The following is a 27,500-nucleotide window of genomic DNA, read 5'->3' on the forward strand; positions in this document are numbered from 1 at the left end:
CTTCTGCAGCATCATGTAACACTCAAATCCCAACCCGAAGGAACCCCGGTGGGGGATTCTTGCCTGTAACGCTCCCACTACCTCACCACTCCCACTTCCTCCGTGAAACCCACCCGTACCTTCACTCCCACCTACGGTACCTCTCTCCCTCCCTCCCTCCCTCCCGTCACTCCTCCCTCCCTCCCTCCCGTCACTCCATCCTCCCTCCACTCACTCCTACCTATCTTCATACTTTTACTCCAAACTAACTTGGATCTCCCTGTCAACAGCGTCTTCGTCCCATCTCTTCTTGCTCCTCCCCTCCCTCTTCCTCCTACTCCTCCTCCTCCTCCTCCTCACCCTCTTCCTCCTCCTCCTCCTCCCCACCCTCTTCTTTCTACTCGTCCTCCTCCTCCTCCTCCCCACCCTCTTCTTCCTAATCCTCCTCCAGTCGCTTCATCACATGCATGCGTCCAACCTTCCTATTCCTCCCCAGCACCCTCCCTCCCTTCCTCCCTCCCTTCCCCACACTCCCACCTCGCCCTTCTCACACTCCCACCCCTCCCTCCCCTCCGGAAATGCAGACGTCCGCCCTTCCTTTTTTTTTTTCTTTTTTTTTGTGGGGGTGGGGGGGTTGCTCACTGTTACACGTGTCCCACTCGTCCTGATACCTAACATACCAGAAAGTCGTGTAAAAATATACATAATATAAACATTGACCCAATGGGGGACGAGGGTGGTATCTCAGGTACCAGAACGAGTACCTCCTCTCTGCCATTACTTCGACATCAGAATCGAAGTCGGCTCCTCATCGATCTCCCGAAGAAGAGGAAGAACGATGTCGTCGAGACGCCCGAAGAAGGTTCTTCTTATCGGGGAACCCCCGGCAACGTCCTCGTTATTGAGTCGCCGAGCGACCTTAGAGCATTGAAATGACGTGTTGAGCCGTATATTACCCTGAAGGGGATTTCTCAATGTTGGTTGAAATTGTTTGGCGTTAGCCAAAATAAAATGATTGAAGAGGTCGAATTCGTATCCTAGAGCAGTAAAGCGGTTACCCGTCCAAAGCCGCCGCCGCCGTCATTTCCAGCCACCTCAGCCACCACTCCCAGCCACCGCCGCCAGTCTGAGCCGCCACCACCACCACTGCCACACACTGCCGCTATTCCCAGCCGCCAGATCCGTCAAGGAGAGAGAGAGAGAGAGGAGAGGAGAGAGCGAATTTTTTGTACCTTATCTCAGTTGAACGTCGCGGCGTTTCCTTGATTTGACGTCCGTGGGAGACGGCAGCAGGGACAGATGGAGAAGGTAGACAGGTGGAAAAGTAGACAGGTGGCTGCGTATAGCCCAGTGAAAGTAAACGGGCTGGCGGGTAGGAAGGGAAACTCGGGTTCTTGGATGGGTCGCTCGACAGGTAGGGAAGAAACACAGTTACCAGACTAATTGGCCCCTAATTACCAAGGTCTTTCTGGCCTCGTTTCCGGTGAGGTAACATCTCTGTAGCACTGCGCGGAGATCCAGGGACGCTCTCCTTAGGTATACAGTTGATTGTATTTTTTTTTTTAACTTAAATATCCTTGCTTAAGGCAAGGCTACTGGTATGACGTCTTTCCCAGGTACCTTTCTCTCTCTCTCTCTCTCTCTCTCTCTCTCTCTCTCTCTCTCTCTCTCTCTCTCTCTCTCTCTCTCTCTCACACACACACACACACACACACACACACACACACACACACACACACACACACACACACACACACACACACACACACACACACTCATCTGAGTATTCGAAAACGACGGAGACGTTATAAAGTTTATACTGAAGCTCTTCTTTATCTTTTAATGACGTATGTTTGTGCAAGCAGGAACTTGTCTCCAGATGTACGAAAGTAGGTCGATAGTTTGGTCATGGGGAGCGGTGACGGGGGCAGGTAGACAGGCTGGAACTTGGTGCCGCATGTGGAAGACGGAGAGATGGTTGACACTGTTAACCGAAAGAGAAGCCACCCCCCAACACACACACAGAACATACACAGGGAGGGAAGGAAAGCTAGTTGCGAAAGGACCAAGATATGTTGCCACACTTAAGTTTTTACTTGTCAAGGGGGTCTTCCCTCCCCCCCATAAAAGGGAAATAGAAGTGCACACCCATCGTACATCCGTCTATATGAGTAGTGAGGGGTATAACTCGTGACGTCATATATATATTTTTTCTTCTCTTCTTTTTCTTTTCTTCTTTTTCTTCTTCGTCTTTTCTTCTTCTTCTTCTTCTTCCTCTTCTTAAAGGTGCCACCCGACCTGGTTGTTTCAAATAGTAAAACCTGTAAAGTGCGCTGTGACATTTGAAGTTGTTACTCGGTCGAGTGGGAGGAGAAGGAGGAGGAGGAGAAGGAACTCAGAAGTTGGAGTAAGACAATTAGAAGATTTTTTTTTCTTTTTTATTATTTCCTAGTGTGTGTGTTAATTCAACACTGTACTCATGGAATTGGATTGTGTTTATTTATTTATTCGTGTCTTTTATTTATTGTTAGCTTATTTTTTATTGTGGCACAACGTTAGGAATGTGAACTTAGCAAAATGTCATTTGTTGTCAATAGCAGCCCATGTGTCACTTCCTCTTGACGCCCCTGCTGACGTCACATGCCCCAGGACCAAAGTTCCCCTCAGAGGAGGGAGGGGAAAGGAGAGGGGAGAGAACGGTCATCACCGATGTTGAAGGTCGGGGAGAGGAGGAGGAGGTTGATAAGCAATGGAGTGTTGGAGGAAGAGGAGGAGGAAGAAGAGGAGGAGGAGGAGGAGGAGGGTGCGTAACCGGTGACGTGAAGGTTAATAGAAAACGATGTGGGGGAGGACGTGGGAGGGAAACGCCGCCCCATTAAGGTGGAAGAGGAGGAGGAGGAGGAGGAAGACGAAGACGACAGGAGTTAATGGAGGGCCTCACCTCCATAAAACTCCAAACCACATGGACGGGAAGGTGAGATGTGAAGGATGTTAGGTGGTGGTTGGGGAGGGCGACGTTCAGCGGATGCCCTAAGGTCGCCATGGGGCTTTGGTTGTCTTTTTTTTTTTTTTTATAGTTTCCAAATTTCATAAACTTCGGAAGTCTTTGGTAATAACGTAATGTTACTTGTGTAGGTCGTTATTGATCATCTTTGTAAAAAATACCTTAGGTTGCTAATGGTTAAAATTTACCTCTCCTAGTGGTGACCTTAGGTTATTAAATTATTTCTCTTGGGGAGTACGCAAAAAGAGAGAGAGAGAGAGAGAGAGAGAGAGCGACCATAGGGTTCTCGTACACGCTGGGCACGAGTTGTGGGCAAGTCAAAAAAGTCGACGGAATGGCTGCAATATGGAGCCCACTTCTTCTCTGAATAGAATGATCATAAACTGCATTTAATAGGTATGAGAGTCTTGCATTATTGTTATTGCCTCGCACGGACGGAATCTGGGACCGAGGTGTTCTTTTTGGTCGAGTTTTTCTTTTTCCATTGGTATTTAGTATTGTTACTATTATTATTATTATTAGTAGTAGTAGTAGTAGTAGTATTGTTAATATTATTATTTTTATCATTAATTTATCGTCGTCGTCGTCATCATCACCAACATTATCATCATCGTCACCATCATCGTCACCATCATCATCATCACTATCATCATCATCATCATTACCATCACTATCACCATCATCGTCACCACCACCCCGACTCTCCACCACCACCACCGCGTTCAGGCTTGTTTTACGTGTCCAGACGGATAGTCTTTTGCATGTGTCGTCGCGCTGGAAATAATTCCTGAAGCTGAAGCCTCCTCGACCGTCTGCAAAGGACAGAGTTCAGGGCGACTTCAGAAGCTTCCCATGTAGGTTCTGCTGGCGCAACCACCTTCAGACTTAAGACTCGTCCGCCCACTACTACTACTACTATTACTACACTACCACTACTAGTACTAGGCCTTTTTTTTAACGACCTACATCCTTGCGGTGAAAACAGTCAGACTCTATCTTCCACAGACACAGTTCATTGGCCCTTCTCTCGCCTGTGACTGTGGTCGATTACCCTTTTATATTTTATTTAGGTTTAAGTAATCCTAAGACAATAGATCATTTATCCGATTTTCTGCTATAGCCTGCTCAAAATTGAGGTTGTACCTGTGTTGTTTTAGGGGGTGAAGGACTTACTACTACTACTACTACTACTACTACTACTCTCTTGTTTTCCTAGTTCGTGTTTTCGTGTGAACCGTTTTATGTGCCCCAACCACCACTGCGGGGGTTAAGAGTGGGTGGGAGGGTTAATCTAGTGTAAGTTCTATGTTTATGAAAATCTGTTTCTCGTATTATTGGATGGAGGTCTTGTCCAGTGTTTATCTCTCTCTCTCTTTCTCTCTCTCTCTCTCTCTCTCTCTTTCTCTTTCTCTCCCTATAGTCTTGCCATAAGCTTAATAGAATCGCACGGCGTCAACCAGAACGGGATCTGGGAATCAAACGGGAACCTTTCTCCCCACGTGCCGGGGACGAAGTCGTGAGTGCCACGCCACAGCGCCACGCTGCTGCATCGACTAGAGATAAAATACGCCCGCAATCGGCCTTCCTTTTAATGTCTTTCCGCGCAGTTTGCCATCCTGGACGCTTTCCAGGGGTTTTCTGGAAGTTCCTGGGGGTTCCCGGTGACTCCTGGTGGCTCCCCGCGGCTCATGAGGGTTCCTGGTGGCTCCTGTGGGCTTCTGGTAGCTTCTGGTAGCTCCTGTGAGCTTCTGGTAGCTCCTGTGGGCTTCTGGCACCTTCTAACCACCCTTGGCTTGGCTAAGCATAGGTTCTCCCCTGTCCTGTATAATCTTCATTGTGTGGTGACTCAACAACATCCCGGACAAACTAAACAACAAAAAACACATGCAATTGCATGTTGCCGGCAATAGCCAGCGCTTCTGTCCATGGGGACACGGTTGCATCGAAGAGTTGGAGTCCTAGGAGTGGTCAGGGATTTTTTAAGGACAACAGTGCAATTGCGAGGATAAGGATTTTTTATTTTATTTATTTATTTATTTATTTATTTATTTTTTTTTTTTTTTTCGTGAGCCGGGAGGAGTCTCCACTAATAAAAGAATATTCCGTGACCGGTCCGTAGGATGAGGATGAGGTTGAATTTCGAGAAGAACTTACTTCAAGGACGAAGTGTTTCCGAAGGGCTCCCGAGAGGTGAGTCTTGAGTCGTGTGATTACAGGCTGTCACGCCTAGGGATGAGATGATGACTGTGGTTAGGGCGCATGCGCGGGTTCCACCTTGTGTATGGATTAATTTGTGCACATACCTACGCGCACACAGGCTAAGTGTACCTATACTCGTACTAACGCTCGTGGACAAATATGACATTCCTCCACGCAGACAGATACTTAGGCGGATACACGAACGCACGCATGTGTGATCGCGGGTGCGCGCGTGCACACACAAACACGTCCAGAAAGGTTTAATACCTCTTGGCGCAGTGGTTAGAGTTCCCGTCTGCCACTACGGCGGCCCGGGTTCGGATCCCGCCTAGGGCTGAAATAATTTCAGATCGGTCGTGCGAGCTCTGAGCTCTCATCCGGGAGGTTAATAACTGTCGATCACGAGTCCGACACGTGATCCAAGACCATGATGAATTACACACACACACACACACACACATTGCGTTATCCGTTTTTTTTTGGTATCTTCATTTTTTCTCGAACTTTTTCACAGCGCATCACACGTAGCAGCAACACCAGAAATTCGTTCACGAAAGGACTTTACTCGTACGCACAAATAGTGTCTAAAAGGTCACAAGGTCGTAAAGGAAGTCATGGACAGTCATGAAATTTATAAGGTCATAAACATTAAGAAGCCATTTGTACTGCTGGGCGGTGAAATACAGTTTATTTTAGGTGTTACATGTGGGAATTTAGGAATAAAAGGAACATAATGAGATATCAGCCAGTGAATCCGTCAGACTTTAGAGGTCTACTGTTGAACAAAGGCCTCTCCCAACGTCGTCCATAAAATGCATGGTTGTACCAACATGTCACTTTACTCCTGTAAACTTCTCTCACTCCTGCAACGAAATGTGTACGAGCAATAATTGCCCGCTTAATTACTCATTAATGTAGGTCAGTATTTCCCATCCAATATTGAATACCTAATTAATATATATATATATATATATATATATATATATATATATATATATATAGAAATAGCGCAATGGTTAGATCACTGTCCATTTGTTACGTATCGGCTAGGTTCGAGTCCTAGCCCGACAGCGTATCAGTTTCCGAATATACTTTTAACACGGTTGTGACATGTTGCCCATACATGCTCTTGCCGACCGACCCATCAGCCAATCAGAGTTCACCAAAAATCGTATCTCGCCTGTCCAAACCACGAGTGGTTAACTTGTCCCAGGTTTGTGTGTTGGCGCCTTGGTTGATCAATATTCTCTCCATACGACGCGTCTCGGGCCTCGCCCGGCCTACTTTGGCCGGCGGTACACGCGCGCTTGTCTGTATGGATATTAGATACATTTTTAATGTTCTCTTTTGTAGCCGTGCTCTTTGCCTTAATTACATTTACCTCTCTTGTGTTTGCAAATGTGATCTTTGTCTTTGGTCAAGTGTGTGAACCACTTTTTTTTTTTTTATGTTCTCTTTGTATCCATGCTCTTTGTCCCGAGTTACTTATCTCGCCATGTTAAAAATACTCTGTTTTTTCTTTATTAAGTATGTGAACAGTTACTTTTTTAGGTGTAATTACCTACCTATGTTTGTTAAAGAATATCTGTGGTTGGAGCAACAACGAGTTACTTATAAGAGCTTTTATATATCTGTGTACAGATAGACTTACTACTACAGTATTTTTCTTAGAAACATTTTACTTATTACATTATAATTACTCCAGTGGTATGTACAATATCTATATGCCAAGTCAAAGGCACGCACCTACTCCCATCCATCTCCACTACCCTTTCCCCCTCTCATCTTAGCACCTCATGGATGACGGGTCATCCCTGTACCCCGCCTATTACCCTGGGTCACGAAGAACTTTCCCCCCCTATAAGGAAGGTAGCCAAGTCAAAGGCAAGCACCTACTCCCACCCATTCCACTCCCATCCACCACCCTTTCCCCCCTCTCCCATCTTAGCTCCTCATGGATGCCGGGTCATCCCTGTATCCCGGCCGATGCCCCGGGTCTGAAGCAATGTAGCAAGACACAGTACGTCCACAGTAAGGCCGCTTCACTTCACCAGCAATTTGTATCTTATTAATAATAATAGAATTACTCGGGTGGTATGTGCTGTGTCTCGCTGTATTGTATCTAACCCAGGCAGCAGGCGGGAGGCGGGGGTGATCTTTCATCCATAAGGAGCTAGGAAAACAAATAGAATATTATTATTATTATTATTATTATTATTATTGTTATTATTATCTATATTATTATAACTATTGATATTATTATTATTTATATTATTATAATTTTTATTTTATTTCATTTATCATTATCATATATTTTTTCTTCGCATTCGACCTAGTTATGGACCAAAAGGTCTCCTGTCGGCATGCTCCGCCTTTGTAATCCCTTGTAATCTAGGAGTGGAGTGGGTGAGGATGGAAACATACCTTGGCTGGCTACCTTCCTTATAAGGGAAAGGAGACCTTTTGGTATGTGGATAGGTAGGGTTTACAGAATTAGTACTAATCAGTTTCTCGTTTGTCCACAGGTAAGATGACGTGTCGAGACTGAGTGTTTACCCGCAATAGCCGAGGGACACCTGTCGTTAATCAGGTGTTCACTTGGACAGCTGGCACCAGAAGGTAGGTGTGTAGTACGCTGTGTGCGTGTGTGTGTGTGTGTGTGTGTGTGTGTGTGTGTGTGTGTGTGTGTGTGTGTGTGTGTGTGTGTGTGTGAGACCGCCTGCAATGTTCACTTGTGTTGTCATGTGCCTCTGTTCAACACATTACTGTCACAACCATCGCCATATCTCATACCTCATCACACCTCATACCACATATCATACCTCATCACACCACATAACACACCTCATACCACCACATATATAACCACCACTACCACCATTACCCACCACCATCACTACCCACAACCACAAGAGAGCATCTAACCACCACATATATCACCACTATCACCACATATACAGTGTATAACCGCCACTACCACTACCACTACCACCACTACCCACCACCCACCACCCACCACCACCACTACCCACCACCATAACAAGAGCGCATCTAACTACCATATATATATCACCACTGCCACCACAAACACCACAAGAAGGCATCTTTCCCGATCTTAGGAAACATAAGAATTTTTTTTTTTTTTTTTTTTTTTTTTTTTTTTTTTTTTTTACCAAGAATATAGTTACTGAAGATCGGACCTCGACACGCAGGAGCCTCTCAGTCGAAAAACCATCGGAGGAGGAAGACGACCAGAGGCAGAAACGAAATTCCCGCAAAAGGACGGCAACATGATGAAAACATGAAATTTGTGTTTCGCCGCGGGGGGGGGGGGGAGCGTTCGTGGGAATAAAAAATTCCCTTTCTCTTTGCCGTTCTGCCCAAGCAAGCACGCACGCGGCAGTCCATTATTTCTTTGGCCTTAATTGCTCCACCGAACTGACGAAAGTCTCCTCGAAGTGGAAGACCGTAAGACTCTCACCTAGTGTAGGCCTTATGGTCTCCTGCAGTCCCTTTCATTCTTATGTTCTTATATGATATTATTCCAGTGACCGCCAGCCACTTCCAACCCATTAGCGCCCCCATGTAGCACTTTAGTAATTTCATTTTGGTTGCCGCCGTAATATTTTATTTAGCCGAAGGTTCCGGGAACGAGAGAAACAAGGCTGATAAAGGGACGAGATAGGGAAGTTTGCAGGAGTGATGTGGCAGAGGATTCGTGATGTCATGAGACTGAAGAGGCTTTTCTTTAGTATGGGACTTTGAATGGCAGAGTTGAAAAAGTCTGGACGCGACTGTATACTGAAGTGAATCTTTCTTTGAGGGACTTTTTTTTTTCTTAGACTTTTGGGCCTCGGCTTTTGGTCTTCGGGCTTTAGTCTCCGGTTTTCGATCTTTGGTTTTGGGGTCGTCGTCTTCTTCTTCTTCTTCTTCTTCTTGTTTGCATTCTTCTTCTTCTTCTTTGCATTCTTCTTCTTCTTCTTCTTCATTGCATTCTTCTTCTTCTTCTTCTTTGCATTCTTCTTCTTCTTCTTCTTTGCATTCTTCTTCTTCTTCTTTGCATTCTTCTTCTTCTTTGCATTCTTCTTCTTCTTCTTTGCATTCTTCTTCTTCTTCTTCTTTGCATTCTTCTTCTTCTTCTTCTTCTTTGCATTCTTCTTCTTCTTCTTTGCATTCTTCTTCTTCTTCTTCTTTGCATTCTTCTTCTTCTTCTTTGCATTCTTCTTCTTCTTCTTTGCATTCTTCTTCTTCTTCTTCTTCTTTGCATTCTTCTTCTTCTTTGCATTCTTCTTCTTCTTCTTCTTCTTCTTCTTCTTCTTCTTCTTCTTCTTCTTCTTCTTCTTCTTCTTCTTCTTCTTCTTCTTCTTCTTCTTCTTCTTCTTCTTCTTCTTCTTCTTCTTCTTTGCATTCTTCTTCTTCTTCTTCTTCTTCTTCTTCTTCTTCTTCTTGGTCCTCGATCTTCAGTCTTCGGTGTTTAGTCTTCAGTTCGTAGTTTTCAGTCTTTGGTCCTGAGTCCTCTGTGTTCAGTCTTAGTCTCCGGTTTTTGGCTTTTGATCTTCAGTCTTTGGCCTTCAGTCTCCTTCGTAGCTGAATAAGACCGTCTGCAATCGCAAATCCTACGAGGGTTGCCAGTGCCCTGAAGGACGAGAGTTCGATTCCCGTGGCACCCAAACTTGTCGAAAGCGAAGCGAGTTCGACGAAGGAGAAGTTGCATTTTTACGAACAAGCAGAAGCTGTACTTTCCAAAGGATCCGACCCTGCATTTCCGCTCTCTCTCTCTCTCTCTCTCTCTCTCTCTCTCTCTATATATATGTATATATATGTATATGTATATATGTATATATATATGTATATATATATATATATATAAACTACAATACACTTTAATTCTAAGTCATCAGCATCAAATGACTTAGAATTAAAGTGTATTGTGGTTGATAAAATGTACATCTGCTCACTGGGACCCATTCAGTGTTGTACATATATACAGTATATATATATATATATATATATATATATATATATATATATATATGAGAGAGTGATAGGTGGGGAAGGGTAAACGAAGATGGCTAAGAATACACTTATTGTTCTTACGTTTCGGTTATTATAACCTTCCTCAGTTCTCTGAGGAAGGTTATAATAACCGAAACGTAAGAACAATAAATGTATTCTTAGCCCATCTTCGTTTACCCTTCCCCACCTATCACTCTCTCATTTGTCTTAAACAATTTATCAACATATATATATATATATATGTATATGTATATGCATATATACACACACACACACACACACACTTTTTTGGGGGGGAGGGGGAGAGCGAAAGGGCCAACAGCGATGCCGGACGTGTCAAAGGGTAGTCTTGTTAGTGGCACTCCCAGTGGTGACGTCAGTGGCACTCTTTCCGGCGGTGATGACGCAGTTGGTGTGGCGCTCGTTTTCGGTAACACGTGAGTTGGTGGCGATGTGGTTTGGAGTTTTTAGTGTTGGTATGTTTGTCACTAGAGGCCTCTTCCACTAACAAACTCCACTCCTCCACAAATTCCACAAGATTGTTGATGCCACTTTTCGGAAATAACGTATGAGCGTGTGTGTGTGAGTGTGATTCACCGTGGTCTTTGGATCACGTGTTGGACTCGTGATCGACAGCTATTTCCCTCCCGAAAGAGAGTTCAGAGCTCGTATATGACCGATCTATGGGTAATGCTGTGACCTTACACGCACACACACTCCCAACTCCCTGATAAGTACCAAAGAATGTGTGATTCACATGCTCTGTATTTTACCTAGATGTATTATACGGGAAGGGAGCTATGCTCGTGGTGACCCGTCTTTGTATTTTTCAGCATCAAGTTTTTCTTAAAATCTTGAATAGTAATTCACGTGCTGTATGATTCACGTGCTGTGTGATTCACGTCCTGTGTGATTCACATGCTGTGTGATTCACGTGCTCTGTGATTCACGTGCTGTGTGATTCACGTGCTGTGTGATTCACGTGCTGTGTGATTCACGTGCTGTGTGATTCACATGCTGTGTGACGTCATGGTGGAACTATAGACGAAAAATGAATTTTGGAGCAGACGAAATTTGAATTTTTTGAGTAAACGAAATATAAATTTTGGAGTCCACAAGATGGGAGTAGACCAGAAGGGTCAAGCCTCAAACGATTTTATTCACGTGATAGGGAGGGCGGACTCCAAGCGAGAAAGAGTCAGACGGGTATTCCCTTTCGGGTACAGACAAAAAAATCCTAGGACAAAAACCCCCTAGGATAAAAAAAAAACCCTAGGACAAAACCTCCCCACTCCACATCATTCCCCTTTGGCCTTGAGTGAAATCGCTGCCCACATGGCGCCAATAGATATTCATACATACATATACCAAAGAATTTATCCCCCCTTACAAAGGAGGTAGCCAAAAAACAAAGGCATAGAATCCACTCCCACGCATTCCATCCCCTACATCAGTGGTTCTTAACCTTTTTCATTGCCCGCATCCCTTGATATTTCAGAAAATGTTCTCGTACACCCATCCAATATAAATGCCATACAAACATATGAAAAGGATTAGTTATACAAACCTTGCTGAGAAATTATTAGATTTTTTTAAATCACTGAACAGAGGTAATTTTCTTTATTTCAAATGAAAAGTGTCAATTACCAGTATACGACTCGGGTTCTTTCTTTGAAAGTGCCAAACGCATGTCATCATTGAATGTAGGACAAAAGGTCCCCGGACAAAATGCCCTGAAATCTGCACCCCTGGGACAAAATGTCCCCAACGGCCTAGGTGGGTGGTTAAAATGTCCTTTTGGGGACTTTTTGTCCTAAATATTGGGAACATTTTGTCCCGGGGGTTCAACTTTCAGGACATTTTGTCCGGGGACCTTTTGTCCGTTCCCCGTCATCACTTGCATCCAAACGGTTTCCGGGTATCATGTCTCGTACTCCCAGGTTTCAGGTTTCGTACCCGTACAGGTACCCCTGGTTAAGAACCACTGGTGTACATACTCCACTCTACCTTCTTCCCTCCCTCTTGACACCTCCTGAATATTTATTTGTATAAGAAATAAATATTCATACGTTACCATTTTCCTGTGCCCCAATTCAGAGTAAATGCAGAGTCTGTAATTAAGTGATTTGCATCTGTCCTATGATAAATTGGCGCGGTAACTTCAAGAGACTTAAATGAGGGAACGCCTTAATTACGCTTTCCTTGCGTAAGGGGTGTTTCGTCCGGGGGGCGTTTTGTCCGGGGGGGGGGGCATTTTGTCCGGGTACGACACAGAGTGCATGGGTGAGGTTCTCTACCGTGAAATTGTCTATTATCCCCTATACTGTCCATGATCTCTTGTACCTTCAACAGAATGGGAAATTGACATAAGTTGACGAAATGGGGAAAAGTGGTGACGAGTAGACGAATTGGGAATAGACCGTATGGGAAGTAGGCGAAATGGGAGTAGACTAAATGGGGAATACCCATGAACTTCTATCCCTGCGTCGTTAGGTAGATGGATCGAGTCTGCTGCGTTGTAGTAGAGAGGTCTGTTCCTCCTTGGTCTCCCGACCCGACGAATGAGTGGGTAAGGTTATGGTCAAGGAAGTCAGGTCCAGTTCAGGCATGAGGAGGCCTGGAGGTGGTGACGGTGGGGCTGGTGAAAGTGTGTGTGTGTGTGTGTGTGTGTGTATGTATTCACCTTGGTCTTTGGATCACGTGTTGGACTCGTGATCGACAGCTATTTCCCTCCCGGAAGAGAGCTCAGAGTTCGTATGACTGATCTATGGGTAATGCTATGACCTTACACACACACACACACACACACACACACACACACACACACACACACACACACACACACAACTCCCCGCCCACGAGAGTCGGAGTAACGACCCGAAGCGCAGCGATACCGAAATAATTTCGGCCCTGGGCAGGATTCGAACCAGGTACTGCCGCACCTCCGTACTGGCAGTCCAGTACTCTATCAACCGCGCCACCGAGTGTGTGTATGTGTGTGTGTGGTTGTGGACATTTCTCTCCCCCTTTCACGCTGGTGGCGTAATCGTAAGCGTACTGGTCTCGCATTTCCCTGAGTTCTGGGTTCACATCCCGCCCTCCTTTCTCCTATTTGCAGTGACCCTTACCTGCCCCAATAGCCCCTAAAACACATAGGGCAAAGGTGATGGGTGAGTTTTTCTTGTGAGCTTTAAGTCTTTTTCTCCACTACGGGGTGTGAGAGCTTATGTCACGTGAGAGTTTGTCTTGTGAGCATATGTCAGGGAACCACTTCGCGTTTGCCCACAGGGGCATTGCCCCTGCGAGGGGCGGCAGTTCAGAGGCCTTGCAGAGGATCGCGGGGGTGAGGGGTGGTAGGGTGGCGCTTGTCAAGAGATCAGTATCAGTTACTATTATGACTTTTCATTGCCCGTTTCATACGCGTGTAGAGGAATTGCATATGTAACCCGTATATGTACGAATGTGGATATATGTATATGAGTGAAGTGTATGTGTATGTATGTATATATATATATATATATATATATATATATATACATACATACATACATACATTTTTATCAACCACAATGTACTTTAATTCTAAGCCATCAACATCGGGAGATCCGATGGAGGCCAACATGCAGAAATTGAAACGTGGTACGGCCAAGGACTCGAACCCGGCTAGCGCGTGACAAGGGCTGTAGTGACTTATCGATATATATATATGTATATATATATATATATATATATATATATATATAATATATATATATATATATATATGTATATATATATATAAAAGTGGATATATGTGTGTGTGTATTTATATATCGTAAATGTATCTTCCAGAAGCGATAAAGTAATGGAGTAGAGCCCTGGTGTCTGGGAGTGGGGCCACAGGATTGGTGGGGGGGGGGGTCAAGCGGATAATTGGTCGAGGAGGAGGAGGAGGAAGAGGAGGAGGCTTCGCAATGGGGAGGCGGTGGCGTTGTGGAGGCGCCGGCGGAGGGTTCTGGAAGTGATGGATGCCGGAGGAGGATGGGAACAAGAATAGACACTAAGGACGAGGGAGTGAATGAAGAGGAGATGGAAGAAGAGGAGGAGGAGGAGGAGGAAGAGGCAGACGAAGAACATGTGTGGAAAGAATAAGAGGTGGAGGAAGAAGAGGTGGTACATGAGAACATAAGAATGAAGGAGACTGCATGAGACTATAGGGCCTACACTAGGCAGTTCCATGGAGGAAGAAGAGGAGGTGGTACATGAGAACATAAGAATGAAGGAGACTGCATGAGACTATAAGGCCTACACTAGGCAGTTCCATGGAGGAAGAAGAGGAGGTGGTACATGAGAACATAAGAATGAAGGAGACTGCAAGAGACTATAAGGCCTACACTAGGCAGTTCCATGGAGGAAGAAGAGGAGGTGGTACATGAGAACATAAGAATGAAGGAGACTGCAAGAGACTATAAGGCCTACACTAGGTAGTTCCATGGAGGAAGAAGAGGAGGTGGTACATGAGAACATAAGAATGAAGGAGACTGCAAGAGACTATAAGGCCTACACTAGGCAGTTCCATGGAGGAAGAAGAGGAGGTGGTACATGAGAACATAAGAATGAAGGAGACTGCAAGAGACTATAAGGCCTACACTAGGCAGTTCCATGGAGGAAGAAGAGGAGGTGGTACATGAGAACATAAGAATGAAGGAGACTGCAAGAGACTATAAGGCTTACACTAGGCAGTTCCATGTCCGTTACCGTCTGCCATCCCCGTCCATAAACGTTTTCTTAAAACATCCAATATATTCAGCGCTCAGTAGATGTTTACTAAGTCTTCCATTCGCTAACAACTATTGGTAAAACATTTCTTGCCTATTTTCCCTAAATCGCGAACTCCGGCAATGCCGGTCTGCCTCGAGGGCGAAGAGGCCGCATGTGGGGGAGGTCGAGGAAGGGGAAGAGGACAAAGATTGCGTAGTGAGAATCGGTCGGGCAGCGGTGGGCCTGGGTACGCTGGTCATAAGTAAAAAAAAAAAAAAAAAAAAAAAAAAAAAAAAATAATAATAATAATAATAATTAAGGAGACTGCAAGAGACTATAAAGCCTACACTAGGCAGCTCCATGTCCATTACCGTCTGCCGTCTGTTTTTTTTATGTCACTGCAAGAGACTATAAAGCCTACACTAGGCAGCTCCATGTCTATTACCGTCTGCCGTCTGTTTTTTATGTCACTGCAAGAGACTATAAAGCCTACACTAGGCAGCTCCATGTCTATTACCCTCTGCCGTCTGCTTTTTTTTTTTTTTTTTTTTTTTTTTTTTTTTTTTTTTGTCACTCCTACGGGCTTTGTTTGAACCCATGGGAAGTCATGCCTAAGGTGGAACAAGAAGATAAAGAGAAGAAGGCAGAAGTCGAGGAGAAGGGTGAGGTAAAAAAAAAAGTGAAATGAGGTGAAGAAGAAGAAAATGGAGGAAGGAGATGAAGAGGAGAAGGCAGAAGGTGAGGAGGAGGGTTACGGCAATGGGAGAGAAAGTGAAATGAAAGTGGAGGAGGAGGAAAATGAGGAGGAAGGGGGAGAAAAGGAGAGCATGGATGTACTGGTCATGAGTAAGGAGGAAGATGACGATGAGGAGGAAGATGACGAGGAGGAAGAAGACGAAGAGGGGGGTTACGGGAAGGAGGTAGAAAAGTGAAATGAAGCGAAGAAGAAAGTGGAGGAGGAGAAGGAAGGTGGTGAAGGAGGATGAGGAGAAGATGAGGAAAAAGAGGGGTATGTTAAGGAGGTGGAGAAGAAAATAAGATGAAGAAGAAGAAAGGGGAGGAGGAGGAGGAGGAGGAGGAGCAACAGGAATAGGAAGAGAATAACAGAAGTCGAATTAACAGGGCAGTGGACAGGATGCAGGGATGACCCGTCATCCAGGAGGTGCCAAGATAAGAGGGAGGGAGAAGGGTGGAGGGGAGTGGAATATATAGGAAATGGAATGGGTGGGAGTGGTTTCTATGCCTTTTTCTTTTTGGCTACCCCCCGTGTAGGGGGAAAAAGCCTTTGGTATATGTATGTATGTATGAATTAACATCGGTGTCGCCAATATAAGGAGGAAGGAGGAAGGACGAACTCGAGGAGGAGGAGAACGAGGAGCAGGAGGAGCAGAACGAGAAGGATTGTGAGTAGAATCTGGAGGATGAAGAAAATGTTGAGGAGGAGGAGGAGGGGAAAGGGGTTGAAGGACGAGGATGAGGAAGGGGGGGGGCGCTAGGAGTAAGGAAGGCCCCCCGGGTCTGGGGGGCCCACGGGGGGCTTCGCTGCCGCAGAAGTGGGTCGTTGAAGAAGGACCCGGTGGGGGGGAAGCACCTTTGACGAAGTCGATGACGAGGTGGGGAGGAGGAGGGGATTGTTTGTGGAAGACGGGAGGGGGGGGATATGTTCCTCTTGCATGGAGAAGGACGACCCGACTGGGAAAAAGGTAAGTTGGGAGGGGGGAAGGGGAAGGGAGGGGGAGGGGGAGAGTTCGATGTTGGGGGAGGCTGTGGATCCTTTGAGAGTGGGTGGAGGAGGAGGAGGAGGAGGAAGAGGAAGGGGTGAGAGAGAAGAGGGGTGGAGGAGGAGGAGGAGGAGGAGGAGGAGGGTGGTGGTGGGAGTGGGAATGGTGGTGGAGGAGTAGGAGGAGGTGGTTGTGGTGGTGACGTCATTGCGCGGAGTTCGTCGTCGGATCGGCGTTCAGTGTTCGGCCGGCTGCCCCAGAGGCCGGATATCACAGTGTTTGTGCTGGTGATGGCCGGCTCGGCTCCTCCGTGCAGCCAGCAGCCGCGCAAAAGTGCTCAGTGTACCGCAGTGCTCAGTGAGTGTCTTGCTTAGTGGTTCCCCCATCCCCCCCAACCCGACCCCCCTTCACCCCCCCTCAGCCCCCTTTTCTCGTCCTAAGAAGAGAATATTGTAGAGAAGGCTAGGCCAGGCGGCGACAAGCACCTCCACCACCACCACCTCTCTCCCGACAGTGTCACCATTACCACCGCCATTAGTGTCACATCATATTATTTTTTCGCCTTCCTGTGCGAGGAACCTCGTGTAGCAACGTCTTCCTCGACCTCGTGCTCCTCCTCGGCTCCGTCGAAGTGGAATTATTAAGTCGTTCTCGGCGGCAGCAGGAGCTGCCTGTCCACTTGCCGATCCTCAACCACGGGTGGAGGGCGACCCTCGAGGCCAACCTACCTCGGGTTTCCTGTCTGTCCTTCAGACTCGCCCAGCAGCTTCATCGGCGACAGCAGCTCGCCAGGTGGTGCTACGAAGCTGCGACGACAGCTGGTGGTTGTTGGTGTTCGCGCGCGCGTGTGTGTGTGGCTGTAAGAGGCGGCGACGAGGACTGCCTGCTACTGCGGCGGCGGCAGCAGCGGCGGCGGCTGACGGTTCGGGCGGTGGTGACGGTCTCGTGAGATCGTGAGGATGATGCCAGAGTCTCACTCGCAACATAACCGACATCGCCATCATCACCACCACCACCAAGAGTAGGGCAGCTTACCGCCCTCCGTCCATTCCTCCTGTATGACGTCATTCAGTGCCACGTAGCGACGTATTCGTTTCATCAGCACCACCATCACCACCACTACCACCACCACCACTTGTCACGTGACCCTTGGCACGCCCACCCATCGACGACGAAGACGCCCCCAGGCCACGCCCTTGAGGAAGAGACGATGACAACCCGCCACGAGCACCCTAGCCACCATCAGGTCAACAAGAAGCCCTTCAACAAGGTCTCGGTGAGTAGCAGTTGTCGACTACCAGCCAGAGTCACGACTAGGAAGGGAGAGGCGCCCGTGCCAGCCGGCACCGCGGGCGGTGACGTGTCCGCTCGCTCGCTCGGGCCCGGAACCGTGGACCGGGCTCTGGCACCGGCGTACCGGCGGCGGCTCGAGTTTTAGGGACTCGGTAGAGGGAAAGAGAGATCGGGGCCGTAATGTGGGATTGAATGTAGTTCGGGTTTGGCTCTACGGGGCGAGTTTGTGTCGACGTACGGGGAACGAATTGGGATTACGCCGAATAGTCAACTAACGTTAGCCAGGATGAAGTCACTAAAGTGTGTCGTGGTAGGAGAAAAAAATATTTTACGTTTACCAGAACAAAATATTTGTGTCACATGAAGAATTATCACCTTCAGAACGCCCACATGAAAAATCGTCACCCTATGAGATCCCACCTGAAGAATTGTCTCTCCCTAATACGCCGAATATCAACAGTGGAATAAAGATTAGGTTAGATTGAATGAGGGTTATACGCCTTGTCATCAACTTATACAACCGAAGAATCGTAAACCCAGGAAGGCCCATACAACCGAAGAATCGTAAACCCAGGAAGGCCCATACAACCGAAGAATCGTAAACCCAGGAAGGCCCCACATGAAGGATTGTCAGCCTAGGATAGCCCACAGAGGAATTGTCGTCCCGTCGAAGTCCGGGGTGGCGATTCTTCATGTGTTCGAAATATTCGAAGTACGGAATGAAGCTACGAAGTCGGAGTGTGACGCGACGCCTCGAGAGTCTGAAGGCGTCTTCGCCCATCCATTTTCTTAATTTCTTGTGACATTGGTTTACTTTTTTCACTCTCCCTATTATTGTTTATTTTCCTCTTGGGCTTTCCTTTCATCGACTCTCTTCTTTTTTTATCATTATTATTCAGAAGTGACCCGGATTAATCAAAATTTCGTGAAGGACGTTCAGCGTCACGTGAAAGGCGCTATGGTCGAGAACTCTGAGAATGGTTCGCGTCTACTGAGACACGAGGGGGAGCATACTGCGGGGGTGGAATTTCTACGAAGGATGCGGAAGAAGGATAGTACGCACCAGGAAGAGGAAAGTAATAGTACCGACACTCGGCGCTCTGCGATCAGCTCTAGGTTATCTGGTCCCAGGGCCGAGTAAAGGGGTCCCTAGGCCCGAGTAAGGAGGTGCCTAGGCCCGAGTAAAGGGGTCCTCAGGCCCGAGTGAGAGGGTCCTCAGGCCCGAGTAAGGGGGTCCTCAGGCCCGAGTAAAGGGGTCTCCACCCCGAGTAAAGGGGTCCCCAGCCCCAAGTAGGAAGCACGATATCTAGCCATACCTAACCTAACTTTAGAGCCTATCCATTTCAACACGTGATAGTGCAGAATTCAGTTAATATCCAAAACGTTACTGAACCTAACCAAACAGCTTCAGCACGTGCTAATGTTGTAGGCGGTTAATGTTCAAAAGTCTACATAACACAACTTAACCTACTCCAGTCATTTTCTGTAGATACGCAACTGAAGAATGGACCTTGAGCCTGAATAAGATAGACGTTTCACATATCGTGTTTTGTACAGTGTACCTTGGAGGGGTCACACCTCCTCCGAATAAAATCAGCTGACGGCGTTTGAACCAGAATAAAATCACCAAAGTTGTCCGCTCGGGGTCGGGGGGAGGATGCATTGAACACGCACGTGTGTTCACTCATACCTGTTCAATGTGTGTCGAATGCAAAGCCTTTGGGTCTCAGATATTCGGAGAAAGATTAACCGAAGGTGGAATTTCTCTGGCGAAGTGGTGCCTGAAGGAGGGGGACTTGATGGAGGGTTGTCTGACGGAGTACCAGATGGAAGAGTATCTGGAGAAGAACCTGCTCAAGAACATGGTTCCTCTAACGGGGTTCTGAAGGTCATTCGGAAGAAGGTGTTTCTGAATAAGGGAGTTTTGGGGAAGAGATGTCTGACAGACATATATGAAAATATTATATATATTAAAATACATAAACATATATAGTCAAATATTATATGAGAGTATTTTATATTAAAATACATTAATATATAAACATTAATCTAGGAGGGATTCTGTCCTGAGGGATATTGCCCTGGGGGATATTGTCCGGGGGGATTGTGTCCAGGAGGGATTATGTCCGGACACCGTCTGAAGAAGAGGGGGTGAGTCTCTAGAGGAACTACCCGAAGGAGTACCCGAAGAAGCGAACTCTGACGAAGTAGAAGCCGAAGTCGAGGGGGGAGGGAACTCGGAGATTAAGGTGCATTTGTGACGTTAACCTCTTCGTTAACCGAAGAAGGAGTGCCTCCCGGTTTAATAAAAGTTTCCAGCGGCAGTTGGAACGAAGTGAACGTACTAAGGTCCTTCGTCTCTTTGAGATCAGGTGTGACGGTCAGCTCAGGTCACACTGACCTCAGCCACTACTGCGAGCGAAGTCCGCCTTTATGGCTCATGATAAAACCGGCCGTTCCCCTGGGGGGGGGGCAGAGTGGGGAGGTATAGCCTTTGCACCTCACCATGGTTTGGTAATGTTCGTATGGTGTCATGTGGTTGAGAATAGAGTCTGAAACAAATGCCCCAAATCGACCATACGGATGAAGTGCCGGCACCTGACACACTGGTCTACAGCGCCTCTGACACCCGTCGTTGCAGAGTGGGGAAGCTCTGAAAGCGCGACTTGGCCAATTTCCGTGCAACCTCCGGGATTTGAACTCGGACCTCCCGCGTTCGAGTCCGGGACGCTATCATCTCCTCTGGATTTCTGTCCTTTTTATTGTGGCTACCGCCTGGCGATTTCATTCAAATGTATTACCCAGGGGGAGGGTGGATTTTGGCGAAATTGTTTATCATACAGTGAAGAGAAGTTTGCAGGAATGACGTGGCAGAGCTTAGCGCAGTCGTGTGAATAAGGAATGCTATGGAAGAGCCCTTTGTTCAGCAGTTTTTCAGGATGACTGATTAATTGAAGTATATATATATATATATATATATATATCGATTGATGGATTGGAAGTAATATGTGAAATTGCGGTTTGGTGAAAATGGTGGCAATGATGTTAATAACGTTGGCGGTGTTAATGGGTACAGCAGTGGTGTTCTGTGTGATGGTGGTGATAGATGTGGTGGTGGTAGTAGCTACGGTTGTAGTGGTAGGAGGAAGTGAGGGGGTTGTAGTCGAAGAGAAGCTGGCATAAAATGTGAGTGAAGGAGGGAGGGATGGTGAGGTCACGGTGAGAATGGAGAGGTAATGAGGTTGGTGCTAGTTCGAGTAGGAGGTAGTTCTCTCTCTCTCTATCTGTCTATCTATCTATCTATCTATCTCTCCTCTCTATCTTTATCTTTAACAATCTCTCCTCTCTCTCCTCTCTATCTTTATCTTTAACAATCTCTCTCTCCTCTCTCCTCTCCATCTTTATCAATCTCTCTCCTCTCTCCTCTCAATATATCTACCTATATGTGTGTGTATGTGTGTATGTGTGTGTATGTATGTATGTGTGTATGTATGTATGTATGTATGTATGTGGTTTGCGGGGCTGGTACCAGCTCAGACTTCAACGACTTCAACCCTGGTGGCCTGGAACTGTTCATGCAGGAACGCAGGAGAAACGTGCATCTTTCCACGGTATGCCACTCTTGCAGTGACAATACCCAGAGGAAGCTGATATATCACACACACACACACACACACACACACACACACACACACACACACACACACACACACACACACACACACACACACACACACACACAATAATGAGCTCTGAGCTCACTGCCGTAGGGTGGTGTCTGGCTGTCTCGACAGAGACTGCAGCAGATCCGAGGTGAATACACACACACACACACACACACACACACACACACACACACACACACACACAGAGAGAGAGAGAGAGAGAGAGATGCCCAAATCACCTCAGGTCCGAGGTCAGCAGAGATGTTCAGGTCAGGATGAGGTGGGGGGGTGGATGGGGGAGACAACTCCGGGCAGTGAGGTCGCTGAGGTCCGGGCAAGGTCAAGCTGATGAAGGTTATTTGGGTGATGGAGGGGGGAGGGGGGAAGATGAGGGTGAAAGCTAAGGGGGTGGGAATGTTGGGTTTGGGGTGGGGGGATATTTGTGAAAGATAAAGGGGGGGGTATTGGTGAAAGTTGCGGTGGAATGTTGGTTTAAATTTGTGGTGGGATGTTGGTGAAACTTGGGGGACGGATGTTGGTGAAAGTTGGGTGGGGGGAATATTGGTGAAACTTGAGAGAAGGGGGATGTTGGTGAAAGTTGGGGGGATGGGGGGGAAGGTGACCGCCGTGTGCATCCAGACGTCTAGATCCGGTTCTGCGGTTCCGGGGCGAGAAGATCCATTTCTCTGTTTCCGGGAATGTTGGGGGATCACTCCGGATCCCCAACGGAGGACACAACCAATCAATCAATCAATCAATCAATTCAGCCATCCTGAGTCCACTGCTGAACAAAGGCCTCTTTCATAGTATTCCATGATTCACACGACCGCCCCAACCTCTGCCACGTCACTCCTGCAAAACTTCTCAATCTCGTCTCTCCACTTCCTGTCTGGTCTCCCTCTTCCACGCTTCCCATCTCGCGGAGTCCACTCAGTAACGGACGACGCTGTTGTACAAAATTATAGTGGACAGAATCCCAACCCCCCTTACATGAAAAATGGACAAGGTCCCCACCATGATAAATCTACTAGCATACAGGATATACAATGCCTTGGGATATTTGATTTATGATGTACATAGGTTATGTGACCATTTTACGAGGAGACGGGATGGAAATATTATTCACGAATTCTTAAATGAGAGTACAATGTAGGCATTGGAAGCATTTAACATAGTTATATGTTTTTTATGTATATAGGTTAGTATTTGCTAAGAAAAAGGTACAAAAATATTACTTATAATTGCAAAGGTGGACGGACATAAGCCCACACGGCAAAAGCTAAGATGAAGAGACAAATATTACTGATGATGGTCTGAGTACACAATACAATGGAAGCCGTTCACATTATTTAGTTTAAACGAGGGAAAAAATGAATTAATGTGCAATTTGATCACTATCATTTGATGAGCTGGAAGGACGAAAATTGTGCTCGTAATCGCTGTGGGTTTATGTATTCCATTCAAATGTACTCAGCTTTTCACGAAGTGATCTTATAATGTGTGTTTACTTTGTACGTGATTGGGGGGCATTTCTCCGTTGAGGTTTTGTCCATGTACTCATCTCGGTACATCTGAGCATATCCCAATCTGTGAGTCCTTATGCATGCATATGTATATATATATATATATATATAATATATATATATATATATATATATATATATATATATATATATATATATATTTGTACAACACTAAATGGGTACCGATGATTATACATTCTAACAACCACAGTGTACTTTAATTCTAAGCCATCAACATCGAGAGACCCGATGGAGGTTAACATGCATTGGCAGTACCGCATTTCAATTTCTGCATGTTAGCCCCCATCGGGTCTGTCGATGTTGATGGCTTAAAATTAAAGTGCATTGTGGTTGTTAATACATATATATATATATATATATATATATATATATATATATATGCCTAGGCTCCAAACTGTTGCAAGCGGTAATCAGTACGTTTCATCATTTCCCCGTCCAAGTATCTCAGAGCAAGTCTCACATTTGCTAAATTCTAAAGCCTCTCTCTCTCTCTCTCTCCCTCTCTCTCTCTCTCTCTCTCTCTCTCTCTCTCTCTCTCTCTCTCTCTCTCTCTCTTGTGTGTGTGTACGTTTGAGAGTGCGAGTATGTAAGTTTACTTGCATTTTGCGTGAAAGAATAAGCGTGCAACCTGCAACGCCCCCACCCACACGCGGTCACACAGTAGCATCAAATACCATCGAACACGAGCAGTAAGGAAGCGCAAAGATCCGATGTCTTGGCCGCTTGTAGCAACGGATCAGGGATGTCCGGCGAGTGCCCCCGGATCCCTTGCAATAAAAGATCTGACAGCCCGGCATTTAATTGTAATTGGATAGGATAGTGGTAGCAGTAGTGTTAGTTCATCTTCTATCGCCTAGTTACCCTGTTTTCTTAACTGTAGCTTAGTATAGTAAACACAAACAGCCTCGTTAGGGCCAGTAGGCCTGCTGTTGTTTGTTCTTCCTTTGTGTTCCTTTGTGTCCCCTCCCTCCTTCCCTCCTTCCCCTCCCTCCCTCCCTCCCCTCCCTCCCTCCCTTAGGTGCAGTTGTCGTTGGTGTCCCCCCAGCAGTTTCGTGGGGGGCCATTGGGTGACTCTTCCCCCACCTTAATTGAGGGTGTTTGTATAAAGGTGACGGCACACTAGACATTTTTCACTAGCGTGCTACTTGGTCTTGCTACTTGGTTTTGCTATTTCGTTTGGGCAGAAACTATTTCTGATACTTTCTTTTGTTTTTCAAAATTCCAAATGTCAAATTGCTTTCGTTAGGCATTTCTCTCTAGCGTGCTACTTGCTTTTGTTATTTTGTTTGAGTATAAACGACTTGTTACCTTTTTTCTTCAAATTTCCAAATTACTTTTGTGTCATAGAATAAGAAGATGAATGGCGAACTAAGAGATGTTAAACCTAGAATACGAATGTTAGTGTCGAAATATACGGAAATCTAGCATATCGCAACCGAAGTTTTTTTTTTTTTTCCTACTCAAACGAAATAACAAAAGCAAGTAGCATGCTAGCTAGCCTAGTGTGCCGCCACATCAAGGGGGAGCGTAACCGCGACAGGTGTTGTACAGGTGCCTTTCTTCGCCAGGTTGTCGGTGGCACTTGCTCCGGCCCTACGGTTTGAATCTCCTTATAAGGGCATCGCTGGGCTGTCACCGACAGCTGGTGAGGAGCCAGCTGGATAAGGTGGTTGGTTGGTTGCTATGTAAGTGGTTTAGCTGGGTTAGGGTCGCATGTTGGCGGTGCTGTGACGAGCAGTAGCAAGCGACGGACCTTCAGTCCTCCTCCTCCTCCTCCTCCTCCTCCTCCTCCTCCTCCTCCCTTCCTTTCCTCCTCCCTTTCTTTCCTCCTCCCTTTCCTCTTCCCTTTCTTCCTCCCTTTCCTCCTTCTTTTCTTCCTCCCATTCCTCCCTCTCCTCTTCCCCTTCCTCCTCTTCTTCCTCTTCCACTTCCTCCTCTCTTTCCTCCTCCCTTTCCTCTTCCCCTTCCTCCTCTTCTTCCTCTTCCCCTTCCTCCTCTCTTTCCTCCTCCCTTTCCTCTTCCCCTTTCTCCTCCCTTTTCTCTTCCCCTTCTTTCATTCCTCCTCCCTTTCCTCCTTTTCCTCCTCCTGTTCCTCCTCCTGTTCCTCCTTCTACAGGCGTTTGAAGTTCCTCATTCCCTCCTGGCCTCCCTTGAGCAGAAGAAGAGCCCCCATCCCGGGAGGTCTGGGCCCAGTACGTCCGGGGGGGGGGCCTCGTCATCCCCCCTCCCCCCCCCCCCCGGTCCCGGAGAACAAGTCTGGGGTCGCATGTAAATGTTGTGAATGAACATCACCCCCTACTCCAGCATCAGCTGGTTGTCATCGGATCAGGGCTGCCAACTGCCCCGCCGCTCGTCTCCTCGCATTCCTGCCCGGTCCCTTCCTTCGGGCAACCCTGCCCCTCAGCCCCCGACTTCGTAAACGCGAAGTGCCCCGGGATCTCGTTTGTTGTGTCTTGTACATAGAAAAAGGTGTTCCTTATAAGGGCGTCGGCAGTTTCTTAGTTACGTGCGCATGCGTTTATGTGTATGTGGCTGTGGGCGTGGGTGTGGGTGGGTGTAACTGAAAAAAGGGGGAAGGATAAGGATGTGGGAGGCGTTTGGATGGGTGGATGGGGAGCTGGGAGTGGTGGAGTGAGTGAGTGTCAGAGTTGGTGGAGAAATGGGAGCCAGCCAGCCAGGGCCAAGTGTGTTAGGCAGCAGCAGCAGCAGCAGCAGCAGCAGCATCAGGGCAGCCAACGGAAGGCAGCGTGGGACTGGGCCAAGGCCCAATCGGGGCGGCGGCGGCGGCAGCGGCATCTACTGCGCTGGTGGCTGTTATGGTGATGATGGCATTGGTAATCTTGGTAGTGATGATTGGAAGCATAATCGTAAGGTTACGGAACTAAAGAAGTTATTGATGGTACAGTGGTGGTGGTCGTCGTCCTCCTCTGGAACCCATTCAGACACTGGGGCCCCACAGCCGCATAACGATCACTTGTTCTTAGCCAAGGCAGAATACATAAGGAACGTCCGGTCCTGCTGCGTCTCCGGCGGTGGTGAAGGGCCCCTTTCCCTGGTTAGGGGTTCCCCCAGAGCCGAATAAAATCCTCAGGAGTTAACCAGAATAGAATACTTAAAGGATAACTTCTTGAATAGAACAGAGTTTACCCTCCGATTTCACTGGGTTGTGTACTGGGAGCATTTGCTAAAGAATGCCTCAAAGGCAAAGTGGCATTTGATAATGAAAAAAATAAATAAAATTGCAATGTACCAGCTGACTGGACGAGTTCTCTTGCTCCTCCTCCTCCTCCTCCTCCTCCTCCTCCTCCTCCTCCTCTTCATTTTCCTCTTCCTCCACATCATCTTATCTCTTCATTTTTTCCGTCTTTCCCTCACATGCACACACACACACACACACACACACACACACACACACACACACACACACACACACACACACACACACACGCACCCGAACGCACGCACAGATACATGATCCTTTGTTGCTGGTTGTGTAATGTTGGTATTGATAGTCTTCTCGACGACTAGAGCTTTATTATCCACGGAATGCTATTGTTGTTGTTGTTGTCGGCTACACCTTCCCCAAGGTTGTTTCGGAACACGTCGGCTCGCGGTTTCGTTAGGGAATGCACTGAGTAATATTGTTATTAGATAGATAGATAGACTTTATTTGGCAATGAATCAATGTACATGAAGTGCAAACAATGACAAGAACACATAGTTCAGAATAAATAAATGCAAATTGCCGAGGATAACACAAAAAGCATGTACGCTTATTTCCATTGTGGTCCTCTTAATTTATCATTATTATATATATATGTATGTATATATATATATATATATATATATATATATATATAATATATATATATATATATATATATATATATATATATATATATATATATATATATATATACATATTTGTATCTACATATTTCGAAAGAACAGACAACTAAAAAGATAATTGTAGAAGTAATAGTAATACATACACAAAGGCTTTTTCCCCCTTACAAGGGAGGTACCTAAAAAGTAATAATGATAAAAATGATAATGATTATGATAATAATAAATTGATGAAACTCACGGAGGGGCACTCCCAAAAAAAATGTAAAGCATTTAATGGAATCATTTAACTAATTTGGCTGAATAAAATCTGCTGGCGGCATCAAGAACGAATACTTAAGCCTTAAAATGCAGCGCAGTAGTTAACCCAGCAAGACCCGAAACCCACCCTCACCATACTCTCCTCCTCCTCCTCCTCCAGAAGCTGATAATAAGGGTCACGTGCCAAGGGTTACCCATAAGACCAAGAACTCACCCCCCCCCACACCCATCA

General features: G+C 46.5%; 1 protein-coding gene across 28 annotated transcripts in view; it reads left to right on the forward strand.

The window, feature by feature from the left end:
• Window positions 1–27,500, forward strand: part of shep (RNA binding motif single stranded interacting protein alan shepard) — a 654,273-nt gene that overhangs the window by 281,488 nt on the left and 345,285 nt on the right. For 2 of the 28 annotated variants that reach the window (XM_076178151.1, XM_076178153.1), the window contains exon 1: window positions 16,898–17,935. The exons of 25 other annotated variants lie outside the window; for them this stretch is intronic. In XM_076178151.1, coding sequence (XP_076034266.1) covers window positions 17,870–17,935 — 66 coding nt within the window. In that variant the 5' untranslated portion in view covers window positions 16,898–17,869. Of the gene's footprint in view, window positions 1–16,897; window positions 17,936–27,500 lie in introns of those variants that run through there. One more of the 28 variants, XM_076178154.1, reaches the window with a different exon arrangement.

This window comes from Oratosquilla oratoria, chromosome 41, assembly GCF_046742065.1.
Source record: "Oratosquilla oratoria isolate Oo_2021 chromosome 41, ASM4674206v1, whole genome shotgun sequence".
NCBI lineage: Eukaryota > Metazoa > Arthropoda > Malacostraca > Stomatopoda > Squillidae > Oratosquilla > Oratosquilla oratoria.